The sequence below is a fragment of the Agrilus planipennis genome, unplaced genomic scaffold, assembly GCF_000699045.2.
Source record: "Agrilus planipennis isolate EAB-ADULT unplaced genomic scaffold, Apla_2.0 scaffold225, whole genome shotgun sequence".
In the NCBI taxonomy this organism is placed as follows: Eukaryota; Metazoa; Arthropoda; class Insecta; order Coleoptera; family Buprestidae; genus Agrilus; species Agrilus planipennis.
Window position 1 is genome coordinate 492,461 of NW_020442415.1, and position 22,444 is coordinate 514,904.

General features: G+C 33.6%; 4 protein-coding genes and 1 long non-coding RNA gene across 16 annotated transcripts in view; 1 reads left to right on the top strand and 4 right to left on the bottom strand.

Annotated features, from left to right (window-relative positions):
• The window catches only part of LOC112906286 (WD repeat and HMG-box DNA-binding protein 1-like), a 5,135-nt gene extending 4,751 nt beyond the window's left edge, over positions 1–384 (top strand). The window contains exon 5 of the mRNA XM_025980178.1: positions 349–384. Coding sequence (XP_025835963.1) covers positions 349–384 — 36 coding nt within the window. The remainder of the gene's footprint in view (positions 1–348) is intronic.
• A 480-nt stretch (positions 385–864) lies between these two features.
• LOC108738611 lies at positions 865–3,152 on the bottom strand. 2 transcript variants are annotated; one of them, XM_018472105.2, is made up of 5 exons: positions 2,781–3,152; positions 1,782–2,711; positions 1,523–1,676; positions 935–1,361; positions 865–879 (listed from the first exon to the last, which is right to left on the bottom strand). In XM_018472105.2, exons 1-4 carry the CDS (start codon positions 2,820–2,822, stop codon positions 1,297–1,299), a joined length of 1,191 nt encoding a protein of 396 aa, XP_018327607.1. In that variant the 5' UTR covers positions 2,823–3,152; the 3' UTR covers positions 865–879; positions 935–1,296. The 2 variants fall into 2 exon arrangements, with proteins under 2 accessions (XP_018327607.1, XP_018327606.1); XM_018472104.2 differs by having other exon boundaries at positions 1,523–1,694.
• A 196-nt stretch (positions 3,153–3,348) lies between these two features.
• On the bottom strand, positions 3,349–11,400 carry LOC112906283. Of its 7 annotated transcripts, none has more exons than XM_025980163.1 (7): positions 10,996–11,306; positions 10,679–10,946; positions 7,295–7,569; positions 7,180–7,229; positions 6,346–7,021; positions 6,184–6,248; positions 3,349–6,012 (listed from the first exon to the last, which is right to left on the bottom strand). In XM_025980163.1, the coding sequence occupies exons 1-7, from the start codon at positions 11,057–11,059 to the stop codon at positions 3,370–3,372; spliced, it is 4,041 nt and encodes a 1,346-aa protein (XP_025835948.1). In that variant the 5' UTR covers positions 11,060–11,306; the 3' UTR covers positions 3,349–3,369. The 7 variants fall into 7 exon arrangements, with proteins under 7 accessions (XP_025835948.1, XP_025835946.1, XP_025835947.1 ...); XM_025980161.1 differs by having other exon boundaries at positions 7,295–7,572; XM_025980162.1 differs by lacking the exons at positions 10,679–10,946; positions 10,996–11,306 and adding exons at positions 7,884–8,151; positions 8,201–8,552.
• Positions 8,909–10,339, bottom strand: LOC108738605. The gene is made up of 3 exons (XR_001938008.2): positions 10,262–10,339; positions 10,016–10,177; positions 8,909–9,672 (listed from the first exon to the last, which is right to left on the bottom strand). It is a non-coding gene; the product is annotated as an uncharacterized LOC108738605 (long non-coding RNA).
• A 3,652-nt stretch (positions 11,401–15,052) lies between the features above and the next one.
• LOC108742380 (constitutive coactivator of PPAR-gamma-like protein 1) overlaps positions 15,053–22,444 on the bottom strand; it is a 9,515-nt gene continuing 2,123 nt past the window's right edge. For 3 of the 5 annotated variants that reach the window (XM_025980169.1, XM_025980167.1, XM_025980168.1), the window contains 11 exons: positions 22,211–22,357; positions 21,972–22,145; positions 21,560–21,752; positions 21,069–21,235; positions 20,594–20,909; positions 19,947–20,204; positions 19,377–19,765; positions 18,653–18,953; positions 18,303–18,583; positions 17,400–17,488; positions 15,053–17,282 (listed from right to left, as the gene is read on the bottom strand). In XM_025980169.1, the coding sequence (XP_025835954.1) occupies positions 17,123–17,282; positions 17,400–17,488; positions 18,303–18,583; positions 18,653–18,953; positions 19,377–19,765; positions 19,947–20,204; positions 20,594–20,909; positions 21,069–21,235; positions 21,560–21,752; positions 21,972–22,145; positions 22,211–22,357 (2,475 nt within the window). In that variant the 3' untranslated portion in view covers positions 15,053–17,122. The remainder of the gene's footprint in view (positions 17,283–17,399; positions 17,489–18,302; positions 18,584–18,652; positions 18,954–19,376; positions 19,766–19,946; positions 20,205–20,593; positions 20,910–21,068; positions 21,236–21,559; positions 21,753–21,971; positions 22,146–22,210; positions 22,358–22,444) is intronic. The other 2 variants (XM_025980170.1, XR_003232245.1) reach the window with 2 other exon arrangements.

The following is a 22,444-nucleotide window of genomic DNA, read 5'->3' on the forward strand; positions in this document are numbered from 1 at the left end:
CTATTCAATCCTTTGCTAACTTTAGTAAGAATTTCTTATGAAAATAAAATGTAATATTTTCTATTCGTAACTTATTTATAACTTTGAATAATAATTAATTTCCTCATTATATTTATGAAGACTTCAGTTTTTAGGAGATCGGTATTCCATACAGGGTGATAAAGATGTTCCTACGTAAAAAATAAATATTTAAAAAAAGTGTAATCTATGCAATTGAAAATAACATTTATTTTCTATGTTTATTTGCATTTTAGTCGTGTTCACTGTTGCATCATCGTATCTGTAAAAAAATCAATTGTAATGGAGACAATTGTTTTTGTTCTTCAAAAATGACCTTACTTTTTCCAGTTTGTCCTGGATATCCATTATCTTCGCATGAATTAATTCGCAGCACCGGAAATAATAAATTATAGTTTGCGAAATTGTATCAAGCACTTCCTTTATGCTGTCTCCGCGGTTATTATTACTCTTCTTTATTAGAAATTGGTTCCCGCTCTTCAAATTTTCTAATTCAGTAAATATTTTTTGCATTAATTCGCATCTACAAATTAATAATTAGTACAGTAAAGTTTAAAAATGAAGAATTGGGAGGCAACCCATTATACACCATTTCTACAGGACAAAATTAAGAAATTAACTTGCTGACTTGCTTTTTCGTTAAATGTTACTAATTATAAGTATATACGGTATTGATTTTATTTTTTACATTTTTGTCCTTTGGGACTCGGTGTCGGGAACGGGGGTTTTCTCTTGTTTTTGTTCTATTTCTTTGACTTTCTTCTCCATCTGTGCTTGAGCATATGAAATTTGCCTTAAAATTTTATCCAATTGTTCTTGCAAGGATTTTATGGTGCTAATTTTTTCCGCAATCCCTTCTAGCTGTAATAAATAATGCAATATGCGAATTTGTAATTTGTAGAAAAAAAGAACTTACTTGTTCATTATTACGAAATATTTTATCAAACCTGTCGGTATCTTCTTTAACTTGATGTTGAAATAATATTTGATCATCAGCGGTGTATGATAAATAACGCTCAACTAATTCTTGGAATTCTGTGAACGTTGGTGTCTCCATTTTCAAAATTTTGTTGGGAATTTTTAAAATCAAAATTGACAAATGACGTTTCTTTATTTTTCAATTTGTATTAGTTAAAATAATGTAGCAATACCCACGTAATTTATTTATGTACTTATTTTTAACAGGTTTTTATCTTCTTCCAACAAAAAGAAGTTATTATAATCTTCAACAGTAACTGTTTATTTACTATAAAAAAAATCGTACATGATACAATCTCATTAAGCCTCATAAGAAGTTGCATCCGATGTAAAACCGTAATCTATATTTTTCCTTCTTCTTAAACCTAGAAATCAATTTGTAATTCGACCAGTTGTTAGGGTGTCACTTTGATGGGTTTTTGTGGAACTTTTAAAGTATATTGCAAAAGTTGTGAAAAAGTTAGAAAATTGTGATTTCTAGAAATGTTAAACTTAACAACATCGTGTGTGTTTCTGTATTTTTTACCTTGTTTAGATGGAAGTTCAATTTCTGTTTCCGTCCCAGAAAACGAAGTGGTTTCTTGATTTTCTTGTAAAGTTTCAAGATTGTTCTTCAAATTAAATTTTATATATCTTGGCCAAGATATGGCGAAATCGCTGACCCCTTTGGCTTGTTCCCCCTGAAAAATATTCTTACACTGCTAACCATATATGGGAGACCCAGGGACCCAAAGGAGCTGTCCCCCCCCCCCTTGGATAGAGCTGGTTGCTAAACCAATACATACCTTAATTTCCTCATTGTCCATTTTATTTAGAGGGGCGTAAACAGCTTCTACAGTCAAATGTGGTGATGTGTTTATAAAATCCAAAAAGCTTTCTAAAGTCAATACATCTTCATTCTTGCCTTTTTCGGCGTTTTTTCTTCTGCCAGATCGTTTTTCTTCCACTTTAATACTTTGCTTACGACACGCGTAGACTTTGGCCATATTTTTGACTTTGCTGGGTCGGACATCTTTCTGCGACACTGACGAACAAGTTTTTCCAAAGACAGAACACATTTCGGACATGAGTTTGTTGTATTTCCCAATCATTTCCGATTTTTCTCTTGTCATTCCACAAACTGCAGATTTGCTTTTACGAATTCGCGTATGTCCAGAGGTGTTTTGGTCTTTAAAGGGACATCTTCTTCTAATGTCTGATACGGAATTTTTTAGGGTTGTGCTGCTTGAAGTGTCGTGTTTCATGGTATCCAGTTTGCTTGCAGAGGACGTTCTGCTGCTAACTGGAGTTGCTTTTCTGGACTTTTCTGATGAAGGCATTTTTCTACTTGAAGGCCGTGATACGTTCAAATACTTTTCGCTACTATTGCTACATTCGGAAATCGGTTTTAGATGTTTTGATGGTGAAATGTCACCAGAGGTAACTAAGGCTTTGTTAATACTTTTGGAAAATTTTTTGCATTCTTTTTCAAATGCTTTTTTCTTTTCTGGGTCGTTACAGTTGTCGTATATTTTCGACTTTGAGGATCCTTCGCCTGCATGAATTTGGATTTCTTTGATGAAATTAGTATGGCCTTTTTCTCGCAAGATCAAATCACAAATATCCGTTTTTAATCCGGAAAGTTGTCCTTTCAAAAAATCGACCCTTTGCGTATGCTCTTGAAGCAACCACATGATGTACTTTGCAAAATGAAATTTTGTACTAATCAGTTCAGCCTGAATGAAAATGCTTTGTTATAGTTAATTCCAACAACTAATTAATTAGTGTTCAAAATAATAACTCACCATCTCACTGTTTAATATAAATTTATTTAATTCGGCCTCCATTGCGATAGTAATTTGAATTTAAATCTCCTCTTTAATCATTTTTGAGTATGGAAAAGTGGAAAAACAAATTATAATTTAAACTACCGGGAAAAGAACGAAACTTTCAAATTTACTTGTAATATCCAGTTGTATAAAATTTAGATCCGTATGCCAAATTTTAAATGTCAAAAAATCACAATTGTCACTTTGAAATAATAATAAAACACTGTATTGCAGAGGGTGGTGGCCAAAAGATTATAGCAATATTTATTGCATACAATTACAATTACAACTTTGACTATTTCAATTTTTTTCCTGAAGGAGCCATCAATGTGATCATTCAACTTTTTTATTTTTCTGAAATTAAAAAGAAAGTATTCATTAAAAACAGGATAATTATTATTTGGTTTACATGTGGGTGGCTGTTCAAGTATTACATATCGCATTTTGGGGGGCGGTAGGTCTTGTTAAACGTTGCGGTACGTTATAAAATGTGGGGGGGAGGGGTTACGTAATCCTTGAATGACCCCTTAAAAGTTTTCATTACCTTATTTTTTTTTTTGGTCTTTTAATTTTCGCAATATTTTTCGTCTTTGTCATTTTCATCAGCATTTTGTATGACATAGCTTCTAGAATATTCTACACTTCGAATTTCTTCATCATCAAAACTCGTGGACGGCTCCATGGTACTGTTATCTCGATAGTATGGTTTGCTGTTGTTTTGACCACTTTGGACTTCACTGATTTTAAAATTACCGTTCAATTTTGCCTTGAGTGCATTCTCTACTTTAGTCAAGAATATTTGTTCATTGTCAGCTAGGAAAGTTCTGGGTGTTGCGACAGTGGGAAATGGTAGACTTTTATCCGAAGTTTCCATAAACTTCTTACTGATTTTATCCGTTACTTTGGCCGTCTTATTGTATCGTAGTAGGGCTTCGTTCAGTTTTTTCTCCATTTCGCGAGTCGATTTATCGTAGCTTTCAAGTGAAACTTCGATTTCAGTTTTGCTATCGTCACTCAATACGGCTCTCGGAACTTTCTTTTTGAAACTCGGTCTTTGATATAAGTTTGACTTGGATGATCCTCTTTTGTTTTCTTGTAGTTTCTTTCTCCAGTTGTCAAATAAGTGCATTTTACTTTTCGACAGTTCCTTGTTTTCTTTTGCAAATGCCCTCGGTATTTTGTTTTGCCAAGGGTTTATTTGCCGCTCAGTGCTTTTTTCAGACAGTTCTGTTTCCTCGTTAATACTTGTAAGAGATTTGGATTTTCTGGGCGAAGTTGTTCTTTCATCGTCTTCTCGGAAAAGCATTTTTGATTTTTTGGCAACGTTTAACGTTGAAGAGAATTTGCTGTGGTCTTTTTGGTTACTCGTGGACATTAGTTGAAATTGTTTGGTATCTGAATCATCACATGCTTTATTAATAATAGCATCCACGATTGATTTGGACATCTCGAAGTCTTCACGGAATTTCGACTTTGATAATAAGCTGAAATGCTTTTCAAAATTCCTAGAATGGGATTTTGGTGAAGTTTTAGAAGCTGTATGAAAATCATCTAGAAATTTGGATTTTATGAATGTATTAGACCTTCTTTCGGAACTATTTTGGTAATTTAAATTGCTACTTTTAGTATCTTCATGAAATTTCGACTTTTGAAATAAAATTGAGCTTGTGCCATAGCCACTGGAATTATTTTTTCTTAAAGTGTTGGAATCAGAATCTTCAGAAAGTTGGTACTTAGAACTTGTTGCAACTATTCCAGTTTCTGATTTAATTTTGTAGGAATCAAATTCTGGCCTCAGGATTAACATAGCATTTCTTTTTATTTGTTCAGTTTGGCTATGCTTGTACTTATCAAAACTGTTGCTTTTCTTAAAGTTCTTTGCAAAATAGTGAGATTTGAATGTGGGGTTTTTGTCGCTGCCCCAAATCTGTGTGTGTATATCATCAATGATTTTTGATATACTCTTTCGATCGTCTACTTGCGATACTGTTTCAGTTTGATCATCATCATTGTTTTTGCTGATAACACTTTCTTGTAAAGGGGTCATTTTATATTCAGAGGTGTGACTATTATTTACTATTTCGCTAACAGATTTTTTAATATTGAAGGTCGGAATGAATCCAATGGAATTTTTGATGTCAGTAGAGTTGCTTGATTTTTGCAAATTGAAAGTACTTTGATTGGACGAATTGCTTCCAAATGCTGATACATTATGGCCAGTAGTTTTGGTCTTATTATATTTGGGTGTGTAGTGGTACTTTTCACTTGATTTCCAAAATCCTTGTATGTAATTTTCTGAAACAGTTTTTCGTTCAAAGTCCACGTTTGCTTTTTTGGATGGCGAGTAAAATGATTGCGAGTAAATTATTGGGTCGGTTTCACACAATTTCCTTTTAGATGTCTTCAAACTGAGGTTGTCAAAGTCCATTACGCCTGTAGAACAATTCGGTGGTAATTTAATTTCTGAAGTTACACGTTGTCGATTAATTTCTAATCCATGATTTGGTCTCAGACTTTCCTCGGGAATTATAAGCTCGGTTTTCTCATCGATACATTTTGATTTTTCTTCTGTGGCCTTTGATTGTACATCATCCAGGTCCATGGAATCATTTTTATCACAATTTCTGTTTAAACGTGTTTTAGACTTTGGTGTTCCTGTAACTTCTTCTTCGAGTTTATTAATCTTGTCCAAAATATCAGGAGATTTTTGTAACGTTATAATTTTGTCCAAAAAGCTTCCTATATAACTAACTGTGTCTGTATTTGTAGAATTGACCTCGTTGATCACGGGGTTCTGGGTAATATCGGAGCAGTTCAGTGAAAAATGTTTTGTGTTCATGAAAACCTCTCTAATGCCATTTTCAAACATTTGAAGCTTCTTTATAATAATGTCATGCCATTTTTGAATTTGGTCATCTGCTTGGGATAGAATTTGAGAAGAAATACATTTCGTATTTATTAAACTATTTTCGCTTTTTGTTTTATTGTCTAAACAAATTGTTTCGATCGGTTTGGTATCTAAACTTTTAGGTTTTAAATTTGATATTGCTTGTTTACAAGATACAGACTTGTCTGATAACGTTTTGCATTCTATATTGTCATCGTCGATCCTTAATTTATCAATTTCTTTGGGGGGCTCCAGTTCGTTTCTGTTTTGAGACGTTACAACCAGATCTGTACTTTTTGTAAGACGAAGCATTTTGTTTGTCTGTAATTTATAAATTAGATAATTAAAAAATCATACTTATTACAAATTTAAAACAAGTTAAAAGTGACTTCGAACTAATAAATGTGCTATGTGTAGTAAATTAATAGAGTTTATTCTCATTTTCACTGAAAGGTCTAGTAAATATTTTTTATTGTATAGCAAAAATGTTACCTTTTGAAATTCAAAAATATCGTCATCGCTTCCATATTTCGAAAAGTGGCGTTTCTCAGCTCTTCCTATTACGTACATATAAAAAGAAATTAAATTACAATTTTTAGATCGTATATTATATATGTTTAGCAATTGAACAGTTATATTTTCAAAAATTCGTACCTTTATTTGTTAAACATTTAAGTAAGTTGCGATCAAAATTTTTCGGTTGCAAACCAGTTTCTTCTTTTTGTATAATTTCTTCTAAATCTTGATCAGAATAAATACATTTCCCTTCTTCAGACATTTGCATTGTTTTTAATAATAAATTGGTTATTTCAGTTTCAAGAAGTTTAAATTTTCGTAATATACTTCTAGGAAAATAATTCAACAGATTTTTTACTTTTTTGTTAAGCATTTCTTCGATATTTTCGTCGCTGTAGTTCTCTCTAAAGTTTTTTAATGATGATGATCTTCCATCAAAAACAGAGGACTTCTTTAAATTTTCCAAAAAAGCCTCTTCGTTGTCAGTCTTAAGGTCATCAGATACATCCATTGGGACATTTTTATCCCAAACCTTAGACTCTGTTTGAAGTGATTCGTCTTTTAAGTCAGTGGAAGTTTCAGTGGCTGTAGTCGTCGTTTCTGTGCGTTCTTTTTTTTCTTTCGCCTTAAACTCATCGTTGTTCATACAAGTTTTATTGACGAATAAACCTTTTCTTTCGTTTTCAAAAAGTTGTAAAGTTTGCGAAATGTTATTCTGGCAGACATCGCATTCTTGACTTATATCTATTTCGTAGAACTTTCCTTTTTTGGCTTTTAAATCCGGACTTTTGGACAGATGCAAAACTTTATTTATCTATAATACGTTTCGGTTTTATTAAATGATAAAAAGGGACCAATTAAAAAAAATGGATTTAGAACGAATAAAATATATATGTACCCAGTTACTTTTTAATTCTAATAATTGGATTTTGTAAACATACTCCTACAAATAAAAATAATAAAGATACTTACCCCATATTTTTGAAAAGGATCAAAATGACTTAATTTTGAACACATGTCACCTAAAATAGTCTTAATTAGATTTAGAAACTAAGTTACAATGAAGCAATAGTTTTGAGAGACTTACTGCGGTCTCTCCAAATGTGATGTAGGTCAGTCATTTTTTTTACAAAAGCCATTTCATCATCATTAACGCTGTTAATTTTCATTTCTGGCAAATCGCTAGTTGACGTGCTTCTTTGTAAATGAAACTGTAATTTGAAGGGATTCTCTTTTTGAGTATTTTCTTGTAGTGTGGTGGGGCACGTGAAGGAACTGAAAGGGTTTTGGTGGGACGATAAAGTGTTTGATTTATTCGTAAATTGATAATTATTGGGATAATTGGGCTGCTGATGACCATAACTGCTAAAAATAAAACAAATTTTGATATGTTTTTCTATTTTAACTTTGTAATTGACTTCAAAAAGATGGATTGTGGGGTCAGTTTTCATAATGGCCTTTTGCAAATTAATTAACTTAAAAAAAAATAGAACTCAGAAGTTTTTGGGCTTAAAAATTACATAAAAATGACCAGTCCTTTTTGCAGTGAACGTAAACTGTCGGGTCCTTTAATTTGGTAAATGGTACATGTACCTACCTACGACCTTCAGTAATATTACTTCCGAATTGCTGATTTTTAAGTATGAACCTGTATAGAGCTTTACTCTTAAACCTACTTGATATTTTGTCCAGTATTGAACATATTAAGATAGTTGGGTTGGGGCGATGCAAAAGAAAACAAAAATCCACCCCCAGCAACAGGACTAGGTTGGGCATAATTAATACAAGGATTATGTAAAGCCGAATCGCCATTATTCATGGTAGGGCTTGGTACATTATAATTTTGTAAAGGATTCGCGCTAATTGAAGTCAGAGTTGTGTCAATGATCCTTCGGCTTTGACTTTGGGAAAAATATAGATTTTCTGCGCCAATGTTTCTTGGTTCTACAACCCATGAAAATTAGAATTTGGTGCTTCTTACGGGCTCGTGTACCTGTGGTCATATGAGTTTCTTCGAACATGTTCGTGCAATGGGCCGAAAATGGTTTGCTCGTCATTTCAAAAAGGTAATTTACACAGGAATTTTTGAACAAACACTTTCAAAGAACAAACAGAAATTTAAATTGTCATCGAACTTTAAATTTTGGTTGGGGTGTATTTTTGAGTTTTGCTTACAAATGGCCCACTGGATTATTTTTTCTGTTTATAGTCCATGCCCAGAGATTAGATACATTTGCGAATATTTATTGTAGACATTGGAATGTATAGTTATTTATTAGACAAATTTATCAGAGTTGATAATAATAACTCAAAAAATTACCTTATTTTAAGTTTTGTTTTGTGTGCCCCAAATACATCGAATTTATTAACAATTTAATGACACAATTGTCAAAATTAAATGGTATTTTATTTTAATTTAACAGACTTTTAGAAACTTTGATTTTTATCAAATAGCCTTTCTAAAAGTATAATCCCTGGCAAACTTTTAATAAAAGTAGTTGGGCAATCAAAATTCTTTTTATCTTTTCTAATCCTTCAACAGGTGCAATTCATTCGTATTTGAAATAATTCATATTAAATCTATAAAAACTTTTATTTTATCGAATTTTACTGAGAAGAATACAATACAGAAACAGAATTAATCTTACTTTAANTCATATTAAATCTATAAAAACTTTTATTTTATCGAATTTTACTGAGAAGAATACAATACAGAAACAGAATTAATCTTACTTTAACTTGAAAATTAATAAATAAATTGACAAAGCATATATTAAAGTTCTTTTTATGAATATACAAAATATATCGATGTAAAATAAAGTACAGAATTGAAATATAAGACATAAGTGCAGTTACATTTGAAATAAATCAAACAGTGCACTTTTACTATTTGGTAAACAGGGTACTAAATGTTATTATTTTATAATTACATTATAAACGTATTTATAACTGTACAGACACATAATCTGAAGCAAAACGATGTAAGGAATTCAAATTAGCAGCAGATTTTTCACTCTGGCATCAAATAAGAAAACTATAGCAATATGACGTCATATGCAATTCTGTACTTCACTTTCTTAATATTTAATTTTGATAAAAAATGTTTTTATGACAATATAAAGAAAAATATCCATCATCATCATAAGGTCATCAATCCAGAATCTAATTGGACACACTCCTCCACTATTTGCTATCCTGAGTCTGTTTTTACATTTCCCAAGAACTGCAACACCTCATATCACAACTGTACGAGAACAGTAATGTAATATGGGCCTTCTTCAGTGTTTAATCCTGCTTCTGCTTCTAATATGTCTAACTGACCCCAGCCTTTACGTCTCAGAAAGTGTTCTAACATCTTATTTCTCCTTTTTGTGCCCTCTGTTTTCCTACCTTTCTTTCAAAACATCCTCACTTCCATCCAATGGAATTTTCATTGGCTATGTATCATTATTGCAGAATTCGAATCTGAAATATTTCCCATTTTACTTCAAATAAAATAACTATAGCTACACAGCATTGCTTGATGTTCTTAATGCTTAATTTGACATACAAATACTTTTTATAACAATACAAATACAAGCATGTATGTGTAAAGACATGTATACATGTGATACAAGATGCAGAATTCAAATATGTAAGCAAACTTATATTATATCTTCAAATTAATAAACTACAATCATCTGACATTATAAGCTGCATTAACTTGACTATTATGCATGACAAGAGGATAGTTCCATTCAAAAATATTCATAAAACCCAAATTTTAAGTCATAATTCGATTCGGACTTTTAATGAAAGAAATACATACTTCTGATGTTGATTCTTAAGTACTTGACGAAACATTCTTTCACAGACAATCTTGCTTTATTAAACCCAATCCAAATCTTTTATCCTTAATAGATTGGTGGTAGAATAAGTCAAGCACTAAAAGAAACATATTGCAGCACCTTAGGACATATATTAACACCACCTATAAATGCAAACAGTCTGTGAACTATCATGTAAAAATGATACATAATTAATTTACACTAAACGTCCAAAGGATTCAATTTACCTGCCATATTAGGAGATTTACTTTAAAATTAAGCAGAAGTGGTTTAAATTGTTCAATTCAGTACAATAAACTTCTTTTCAACTAATACCTGATAAAGTTATTTTTATAGCGAATTTTTAATAAAGAACCTGTAGAAACAATTTGTTTATATTACATAACCTATTTAACCAGCATGGACTGTTGTCATTTTTGTTTTAGTAGTCTTCACTAATTCGGTAAATTTTGAAATAGAACTCAGAAGTTTTTGGGCTTAAAAATTACATAAAAATGACCAGTCCTTTTTGCAGTGAACGTAAACTGTCGGGTCCTTTAATTTGGTAAATGGTACATGTACCTACCTACGACCTTCAGTAATATTACTTCCGAATTGCTGATTTTTAAGTATGAACCTGTATAGAGCTTTACTCTTAAACCTACTTGATATTTTGTCCAGTATTGAACATATTAAGATAGTTGGGTTGGGGCGATGCAAAAGAAAACAAAAATCCACCCCCAGCAACAGGACTAGGTTGGGCATAATTAATACAAGGATTATGTAAAGCCGAATCGCCATTATTCATGGTAGGGCTTGGTACATTATAATTTTGTAAAGGATTCGCGCTAATTGAAGTCAGAGTTGTGTCAATGATCCTTCGGCTTTGACTTTGGGAAAAATATAGATTTTCTGCGCCAATGTTTCTTGGTTCTACAACCCATGAAAATTAGAATTTGGTGCTTCTTACGGGCTCGTGTACCTGTGGTCATATGAGTTTCTTCGAACATGTTCGTGCAATGGGCCGAAAATGGTTTGCTCGTCATTTCAAAAAGGTAATTTACACAGGAATTTTTGAACAAACACTTTCAAAGAACAAACAGAAATTTAAATTGTCATCGAACTTTAAATTTTGGTTGGGGTGTATTTTTGAGTTTTGCTTACAAATGGCCCACTGGATTATTTTTTCTGTTTATAGTCCATGCCCAGAGATTAGATACATTTGCGAATATTTATTGTAGACATTGGAATGTATAGTTATTTATTAGACAAATTTATCAGAGTTGATAATAATAACTCAAAAAATTACCTTATTTTAAGTTTTGTTTTGTGTGCCCCAAATACATCGAATTTATTAACAATTTAATGACACAATTGTCAAAATTAANAGTTCGAGCAAGTTCTTGGAATGCATAGTACGGGCGAGAGTATGATGGAACAGTTTACCGTCGAAATATAGCCAAGGGCAACACATAAGCCACGGCAAGGCAAACATACAAAAATATACATTTGTTTTTTATTTTCTTATTTTTTTGTTTGTTTTTTATTTATGTTTTTGGATCAAACAATCAGTCGGCGTAAACGGTCGCGCGCGCGCCAGGTTTGAGGGGCACGTTTACGCACTAACTCTTCGAACACAAGAGGGCAGTACTGGTACGTCTAACGCCCCACTACTACAACATACGTCACCCTGTGTGCCTCCAGACCAGCAAGTATTACCGCAACGTAATACATTAATAATCTCTTCTCTTTGATATATTTCTTGAATAATTATACAGTATCAAACCTACAGTCTGAAAATCTTCTATTTACTACTATTATAATATAATTAATTAATGTTATCCACTTTTACTTAAACGCACTATGTAAAGAACATTATTCACTATTATTAGTAGTTGTATTACACTAAGCCGTTGTTTAACCGAACTGTTATCTTCAGCAATTTACAATAAATTTAAATTGTACTAATTATTTGGGGTTTATTTCTTAAAGTGAAGGGTGAAACAACAGAAGATTATAAATTTAAATATACACCAGTTCATTTATAAACTTTATTTCCTGGTAATTTCTAAATAAACGAGCTGAGAAGTATATGCACAAAATACTCAAATATTATTTTATTATTTCACAGATAATTCAAGGGTAGTTGCGATATTTATAGCGGGAAGTAATATTGTAACTGTGTACGTAGGCAACCCAACATACATAACGTCATATTTATTACCTCTAAAGTTCTGTTAATTGCTTTGATGTTTTCTCACAAAAATGTAAATGTAAATATTTATTTTTCGAAAGATTCTCTCTTAAAATTGCTTCCAAAAACTGAAAAAACAGTTCCGAAAGCCTCTACCCACTCTGGCCTACAGAAAATTACAAATTTGAAATATTTCGCCCCTATGTTGTTCATCCTTTAAAATGATTAATATTTTAAACATGATACTGATATAAGCAAAACAGGATTGTAGTGATTATGAACGAAACATTGAGACAATGTCCATTTTTGAAGCGCCTTTTCATTTGCCCACCAAAAGACGAACAGAAAATAAAATAAAGCAAATGAATTATCATGATATAAGAAACAATTAAAAAATATATTTTTAAAGATCGACCATCGATTCGGTTTGTTGAAAGGTCGCGATTAAAAAGAATACGGAAGAGAGACTCGATATTTGAGCTTGATGACAGTATATTTGATTCTTTTCCTTAGGGAGTCGTCCATCTGCCGTTTCACCAGCTGCTGCAGTTGTCATCCTCAGGGAACACGGCTGAGTCTCAGCACAATCAAAGTGAAGGATTTTACGTCCTAGCTATGTTCACTGAGGATTTCATGGATGGACTCACTCGCCGAAGGTGAAGAACCAATTCTGAACCACAGTCATCAAGCCCGAATATGGAAGCCTCTTCAGATAATGCTGGCCGTGAAAGCCTTAGCTTTTTCAAAAAGAATATTGCCCCATGTTCACCAAAATCACCAAACAACTACTCTAACAATACATAGTTTACTTCTTTTAAATGTAGTAGGTAGTAAGTAGTAGTACTTTGGATTTGCCACGAGAGCCAATATACACATACATAATATTCGAAATGACTATTTTTAATAATTATTATTAACATCTTTTTATGCGATTAATAAGTGCTAGAGTTCACTGCAAGAAAATTTATCTACATAATAACAACCTGCTGTTTCTTCAAGATATCTAAGCGTGTAAATATTAAAAATTAATAAAGCATTATTCACTAGTATTTTATTACACTACTGTTGTTTAACCGCACTGTTTTGTTCAGCAACTTACAATAAATTTAAATTGTACCAATCATTTGGGGTTTATTTATTAATGTGAAGAGTGAAACAACAACAGAAGATTATAAGTTTTAATGTACACCAGTTCATTTATAAACTTTTTTTCCTGGTAATTTCTAAATAAACGTGCTGAGAAGTATATACACAAAATACTCAACTATTATTTTATTATTTCACAGATAATTCAAGGGTAGTTGTAATATTTATAGCGGGAAGTAATATTGTAACTGCGTATGTAGGCAACCCAACACACATAGGGTTATATTAATTACCTTGATGTTTTCTCACAAAAATAAATTAAACACATTAATACATCATGTAAATATTTATTTTTCGAACGATTCTCTCTTAACATTGCTCCCGAAAACTGAAAAAACAGTTCCGGAAGCCTCTACCCACTCTGACCTACAGAAAATTACAAATTTGAAATATTTCGCCCCTATGTTGTTCATCCTTTAAAATGATTAATATTTTAAACATGATACTGATATAAGCAAAACAGGATTGTGGTGATTATGAACGAAACATTGAGACAATGTCCATTTTTGAAGCGCCTTTTCATTTGCCCACCAAAAGACGAACAGAAAATAAAATAAAGCAAATCAATTATCATGATATAAGAAACAATTAAAAAATATATTTTTAAAGATCGACCATCGATTCGGTTTGTTGAAAGGTCGCGATTAAAAAGAATACGGAAGAGAGACTCGATATTTGAGCTTGATGACAGTATATTTGATTCTTTTCCTTAGGGAGTCGTCCATCTGCCGTTTCACCAGCTGCTGCAGTTGTCATCCTCAGGGAACACGGCTGAGTCTCAGCACAATCAAAGTGAAGGATTTTACGTCCTAGCTATGTTCACTGAGGATTTCATGGATGGACTCACTCGCCGAAGGTGAAGAACCAATTCTGAACCACAGTCATCAAGCCCGAATATGGAAGCCTCTTCAGATAATGCTGGCCGTGAAAGCCTTAGCTTTTTCAAAAAGAATATTGCCCCATGTTCACCAAAATCACCAAACAACTACTCTAACAATACATAGTTTACTTCTTTTAAATGTAGTAGGTAGTAAGTAGTAGTACTTTGGATTTGCCACGAGAGCCAATATACACATACATAATATTCGAAATGACTATTTTTAATAATTATTATTAACATCTTTTTATGCGATTAATAAGTGCTAGAGTTCACTGCAAGAAAATTTATCTACATAATAACAACCTGCTGTTTCTTCAAGATATCTAAGCGTGTAAATATTAAAAATTAATAAAGCNTTATTTCAAAAATAATAAGAAGCAGCAATGCAAAATGCTGAAACATGAATGACTTTTCTTTTTTTCATTAGTAAGTGCTACGTACAATAATAATAAAAATATTCTGCGAGTAATTTAATGTGTAATAGTAATAGTAGTAGTAGTAATAGTACATATATGATTATTTTATTTTTTTCTCATTTTCTTTTTCTTTATTTGTAATTAATACATTTGCTGTGTAAAGGCGGAATCCAGTTTCGGCCTAAGTTCATCATATTAACGTTACTTTTTATCATTTTTCTTTCGATCAACTATTAGTACATAAGCCATTAATAAATGATTTCTTTTATCGTAGTGGACAACATATATTTGTATTTATTGATCAATTAACTTTTTTGTTTTTGATCTCGGTGAGCAATCAAGTTTGTTTTGTTGGATTATATATGTATGTATGCATATGCGTGTATGAAAAGGGCCCCTTAGGACGACTTTTTGATATTTCATTTAAAAATGTATAATACTTCATATACAGGGCATTGTATTGTTACATTCTCAAAAAATTACATTCAAAATTGACCATTTAACGATTCAAATGTTTGGAAAATGCACAACCAACGGACAACCTTAACTCAAAAAATTATATGTATAATTAGCTCCCTCATAAAAGGTAAATAAACTATTGAGAAGAAATACCATAAATGGTTGGTTTTTGAGTTAAAGATTCGTCCGAAGTTCGTACCAATATCATAAAGTTGCGCTACTCTTTTCCGTTTTTGTTTTATGGAAATTCGTTAGGCTTTTTAATACAAGTTTAGAAAATTCCAGTCTCTCAAATGCAGGATGTTTACTATTTATTATTTTTTTTGGCTGAGTGAATCGGTTTTTGCTTTTTACAGAATCGCACCAAAACGTTCTTCTCTTTTACTATTCATATCTTTCATCACCACAAACACCTTGGCAGAATACAAAAGTTACGATACGATTTTCGCCTTTGCAAAACAAACAATACTAACGAAAAAGAATAAAAATTAACATATGCATACAACGTGATCGCGAGCCCTCAACAAACAACACCATCGTTATCAGAAATGTACACTTTATATAACATAAATATATAAAAAGTCGCTGCAAAGGGCGTGTAGACATTCGTAAATTTTCTGTTCGGCCAAGGACACTAACCAACAGATCCTTTTCTAATGTATAAATAAATACAATCGAATCACAGCCATGACAGGCGTTTCTCTCAGTCGATATATTATCATTATTACATTTAATAATAACAATAGCGTAACAAACATACAAAAATATACATTTGTTTTTTATTTTCTTATTTTTTTGTTTGTTTTTTATTTATGTTTTTGGATCAAACAATCAGTCGGCGTAAACGGTCGCGCGCGCGCCAGGTTTGGGGGGCACGTTTACGCACTAACTCTTCGAACACAAGAGGGCAGTACTGGTACGTCTAACGCCCCACTACTACAACATACGTCACCCTGTGTGCCTCCAGACCAGCAAGTATTACCGCAACGTAATACATTAATAATCTCTTCTCTTTGTTGATCTGTCTGGTTTTTATTTGTTATAATCATCGTTATATTTATTTTCTGAGTTTGATGAATTCAAATTCCTCGTCAGCGGTCGTGTAGCGTGTAGGTAGGTACGTGTCTTAATATTATACAAAAAATAAAAATAAATGTCTTCGCAGTTGTGGTCAGCGTTGCAACGCTGGGCCGGATAGACCAAAGGTCACACCACACGCGGTAATCTTTATTTTTAGATGGACTACACACACACCCACACCCCCGTGTCCTAAACTCTCAAAAACTATAGACCAAAATATATTAACAAATAAGAATGAGAAACACACGAAAAATTGAACGGCAAACAGCCCGTGCTCATAGAGCACACGTATTCGTGTACACCGTGCCGCGGAGGACGAGACGATCGATGGGGAGGGAGACGGACAATGGGCGGCGGAGAAAAAGACAATTCTACACGAAAGCGTACAGGATCGAATATCCCAGCGTTTCTCCAACACTTTTGTCCACCTCATTACGAATACATATACATTATATACTATATCCCGAATGATTACGAAATGTTATCATATTATCATAAACTTAGAACTCAATAATAATAATATAACGTAACTCCAAAAAGCACTTTGTAAAAATCGACGATATAATATTAATCTTTGTTCCAATGCAAAAAAAAATTTACGTAAGAAATTAAACAAACCAAAAGAATTACTCGATAATAGGAAAAAAAAATAGGGGAACGGGGTAACTCGAAGAGCGGGAAGCAAAAGCTTGAACATACGCGCGCGTGTATACGAGATCGAATGGTCCGAGGAAGTATGGGGAATAGCAAAGGGCAGAAGGAAATAAACGTTGCCTACGCGTATTTATAAACACTCACGAGGGGTGGTGAAGTTAGGTGTGGACACAAGTTCACGCGCGAACTAAAAGTTTTACGTTCATTTATAGTGTACTTACATACGCCGAATACGAAGGGATGATGGAACACAAGGGGAAGCGAGGACGGGGCGTCCTTATTACAAAGAGGGCGCGATCACGTCCACGTGGGTCGCGGTGGGCGCGTCGCCTTGGCCATGGTGCTCGCGGGACGCGGTCGCTGACTTGCAGTCCTCAAAAGCGACCTCCTCCGGCGAGAAGATGGTCTCGTTCTTGAGAAGATCAGTCGCAAGAACGTCCCTATTAATACGAAAGAATTAAAATAGAGGTAAAAAAATCTCTGTATGACTGCCCAATAACAAAAACAACAATAGAAAATTTTATTTATATTCAGAAAATAACAAATGGGTTCCTTACCCCTTGTTCGTTTTAACCGTCATTCCCCGACCTTTTGGTGCGGTCGCCTGTTGCCTTTGCTGATTACTCTTGGCTTTCTTCCTGTTGGCCTAAAATCATATTAACATTCGTACCCGATTAAGTAGTTGTTAGTTAAAATACTCATGACACATCCTAATTAAAATATATTTAATTCGCACACATTACATCCAATGCAATACCAAAAAAAGAAATTGCTTAAATTAAAGCCAGTTATCAACATTATAGGTATTGTACATTCAAAAATGAATGTGATAATTTGAGAAGCTTGTCACGTTAATTGAAATGATGGAATGATCTCTTTAATTAGTAGTCGTTAATGCTAAAAAAATTGATTGATCATATTTGTTTAATTCGTCTTCACTTATGTTTATCCTTTGACTGAAATTTAATTTACTTTATAATGTGAACAAAGAACGATATTTTTAATTCAACTTTATGTAATTTGTTTTGATTACTATTTAGATTATACTAATTTATGTACCTCATGTCGCCCAAGTAAAATTACTTACACTTATTATTATAATTTTTTACTCTTCAATACTCAATAGGAACAAAAAATTAATCATTAGAACACAACGAGGCGAACAAGTTTATTAAACTCAGGAAAGTAAAACTAATTCATTATAATCAATTTTTGTCCAACACGACTTTTGTTTCGTCAAATAATAATTTTACAACGAAATGCTTTTCGGTTGGATTAATTAATCTTGCATCCTCATTAGATTTCACATCTAATTAACAATTCAACGTGAAACGAATCGAGGTGCGAGATATGCCATTATTAACAATATTAAAACAAAGCTTGAACATTGTTTTACCTCAAAGAAAACCAAAAATTATCACTTTGTATACTTGTACTACTAACAAAAAGAAAACACTCACGTTATTTTTCTTGTTGACATTGTAGGTGGGAGGTCCCGGTTTTCGATTCTGTCCCTGGTTATAGTGGGGACTGAAACCGCGTCCCCGACCACCAGTTACTTGGGGCTGTTGCCTCATATAACCGTAGTTGGCTCCCCACGATCCAACCACTACTCCCGCTACTTGCAACTGTCCTCCTCGGGACGGTATCGGCCTCTGCCTCAATCCTGCAGCCCCCCTGGTTGACGGCAACGGTACTGTCGGCAAATTACATGGTGGGGGCATTCCCTGGCGCAACAATCCTTAAAAAGAAAGAAATTATTACAAAATTCGTAAAGACATTTGTAATTACTTTTTTATTGTGATGTTACCTGTAAACGGCGGCAAGGGTAATTTGGCAAATTGAACGTCGAGACCTTCGAGCACGGCCTTTCGCATACGTTCTACTTTTACAACCCATTCGATATGATTCTCGCAGAGTTCGAGCAAGTTCTTGGAATGCATAGTACGGGCGAGAGTATGATGGAACAGTTTACCGTCGAAATATAGCCAAGGGCAACACATAAGCCACGGCAAGGGGGCGCCGCACGCGTCGTTCGCCAAAAGTGCCATCTCCACGCCCTCCATGAATATCGCGGCCAATTGGACCCCGCGACTCGTCACCATTGTCAACTGTATCGGACAGAAAACAAAAATATTTGTTGGAAAAGTTTAATCAAAATCAAGTAAGTGTCCCAAATGTTATAAAGATTAGCATTTTTATTACATGTAGGTCACTTACGTCAAAGTTGCTAAGACTTTTCATCATATTTTTATTTTACGTCAGCTAAGAAGAAAAATATATTTTGCTTATTAATTTATTATTAATCGTTCTTTTAGTAGCATTGTTTTAGAATAAAAGATTAAAATTATTGTTTGTGCTTCGATAGAGAAAATTAACATCAAATCATTAAATTCCCACCCTGAAACACAACTTGATCTTTCTTCCCGTTAAATTCCATCAACTAAACAACAAACGTTGATGAAAAAGATAATGGAGAAGAATAAAAATAAAATTAGTAAAGATCATTCTAATACAATTCATTTTCTACTCACCGTTAAATCTTGTAAATACTGGGCGTTCATGAGATCAGGACTGAAGGCGGCTGCGATGAAAGCGTCTAGTTCTTGGCGTCGTAGTATTGCCCACCCCTGTGACATGATGTAACGGAGCACGCAAGCCATCACGAGCATGTGTTGAGGCACATACGAAGTGTTCAGAATGAGGGGGGTGTCAGAATTTAGACAGGACAGGAGTGCACGCATTCGCCTCCTTTTGTCGTCAAGTGAAGGACCGAACCAAAGGCGATTTAACGTCGGTACCGCCCACGGTAAGGGATCCGCTTTCACCTGTTCCGCATGCTGGTAAGGATTAGCACGACTATAAACCCACTCTTTCACTATGATGTCCGGCTGGGGACTGTTGTCGGCCACCTCACCCGCTTCTGTGACACAAATACGAAAATGTAGTAGGATAGCTACTCTCAACAGTTACGGTATAGAGAAACGAAATTCGGACGGGTTGTACCCGTTAGTTTATTTTAATTATTTCTAAAAGGTCACTTTTATAATACATGCAGTTAACAAAACAATTATACTGTGAATTTGCTTCTTATCATCACTAACCTTTCTTTTTGCTGTGTACATAACGAAGGTGGTGTAGATTGAATAGAACAGCGTAGACACGTTGACGTAACGGCCTATAAATCTCGTGGATCGGCGGGAACTCACGATAATTTTCGTCCTCCATGAGACAGGGTAATCGAACTTCCTGGGTGCTCAGGACGTGGAGAATGAGTGGAGCCATCAGTCCCTTCTGATGTCGTAACGAAGCCGTTCGCAGAACGTCCAATGATACCGTCGGTTTCACTGGATTCGGATTTACTAAAATAAAAACAAACGAAAACGCACACATTACTATATGCCATGAGTAAAAAAAATAATTGGTCATAATAAACAGTATATTGTTGGTTATGCCTCAATAGAAATTTCAATAATATACAAATTTCTTATTATTATCACATAAAACAATTATGATCTACTTCCCTACCGTGGTACGTTACCATCGAAATAGATAACGTCACATGCAAAGGAAGACATTAAAAAATAACGTTTGAAATGGAGTAAAATTGGAAAAAGCAAGAGACCAAAAAATCTAGGAAGTCCATAAGGAAAAAAGTGATAGAATGGTAGGACACCTTACATTAATTTACAGCTTAAATAATTAACTAATTTAAAAGACATACACCGCATTAAAAATATTAATAACTTACCTGATTGTTGTTGTTTCTGTTCCCCATGTTTGGGTGACGTGGGAACACTGCTGGTGTTGGAACTAGTGGAGCTAACTAAGAGATTGATACGGGTGGTGACTGAACTTGCACTGGTCAAGTTGTTAGATGTGGCTGCACTTCCTGCACTGTTGAAGGAAACTTCCGAGTGACCGTTTAGACGCGAATTGTCCGACGACAGAGGCGACGACTCTCCCCCCTTTATCGAATTCAAATCCATCTCCTGCAAACCAACCATTATATCTGACGACATTACTGCGTTTGCAGTCGCCAGCTTATAGTTTTGAAGACTTTCAATCTGTTAAACATAATACAAAAGAATACTTTTAATAAAATTCAGATTTAATTACTTGCACAGTAAAAACATAGTATAATACAACACAGAAGCTTAACTTGATTTAAAAATATCATTTTAACTTGATTTAAAAATATAGTAAGTCTTTATTTTACAAATTACCTCTTGTTCAGTGGTTTCTGAAGCAAACCCTGACGTATCAAATTCGGGCTCGTCGCCTTTCGAAATGGAATTCGAAACGTTGTTAATATTATTATTATTATTCTGATTACCCTTCTTGTTCCCTTTCAAATTATCCTTTCTCCCATTTGCTATAAAAAAGTTAAACACTTTTAATAACAATAAAAACACCATTCACCTCAAAGTAATGTAAACCGCCTTTCTTTAAAAATAACTATTTTTAATTATTTTTATTGCATTGCGATTAATTTATTCTACTTCCAACCACGCCGATACCGTCATCAAACATCCGGTATGGTACTTTTAGGAAGATTTAGGACTAAACAGCAACGATATTTACATTCTCATTACTGAGTAAAAATTTCAAACTTTTGTTTCAAATTAATACATAGAAGACACAGTCTTAGATACAAAACTACATTTACCCCCTCAAAATATTCCCGTTTTCAATAAAATAAGTAAAAAACATTTACCGGAAGCACTGCAATATTTTAGGAATCCGTTAGCGGTGCCGTTTAGGTAATACTGTACAGATTGTCTAAAAGCGGGAACACGTTTGTCGTCGGCGCTCCCAAATAACTGCACCACCAAGGAATCCATGTTCGAAGGAGGTGAAAGTGTCCTGACAAATTCCGCGATCGACTTCAACCCTGTCTCGCCACTCAACTGAAAGAGAACCCAAAACATTCTTCATATTAAATAGTAAAATTAAATACAAACAGATATGTATATATTTATATATACTCAGAAAAAATAGCGTCTTCAGGAGTAAAAATCAGACCCGAAAGATGATTTTTTTGAATCATCATTAAAAAAAAAATACATTACATTGTAATTTATAACGTTTTTACATTGGAATTGCAAACAGATCAAACTCTAACTAACCTTCGCCTCTTTAGATCCGGTGGCTTCCAATATCTTCCTGTAAATATCTTGCATTTGAACTTCAGGTAGTAAAAAGTTGCCCAAAATTGCTGCCAAAACACAAACCTGTTCTGTAGTAAGTTCCAGAGCTTTTGTAAGCTCCCCAATCATGTATTCCTTAGTCTCAAGTGATCCCTTTAAAAGGAAAATTCAAGGAGAAATAATATCTTTCCATTAAATCAGACAAAATAAGTATTTACTTTATAAGTAAGTTTTAGATGTTCAGAAGAAAAATACCGTGGTGGATCAAAAGCTGCATATTCTGCATTATCAGCCAATAAACCATGAAAACCGTACTCACGACAATACGCTATCACCTCCTGATGATGATCGTCCATTGTACACATCTATTTAAAAATACAACAACATTAACTCAATTTATGAAACACATAATGAGGCACTCAAACAAACACATTTTTAGAAGCCCTTCATCC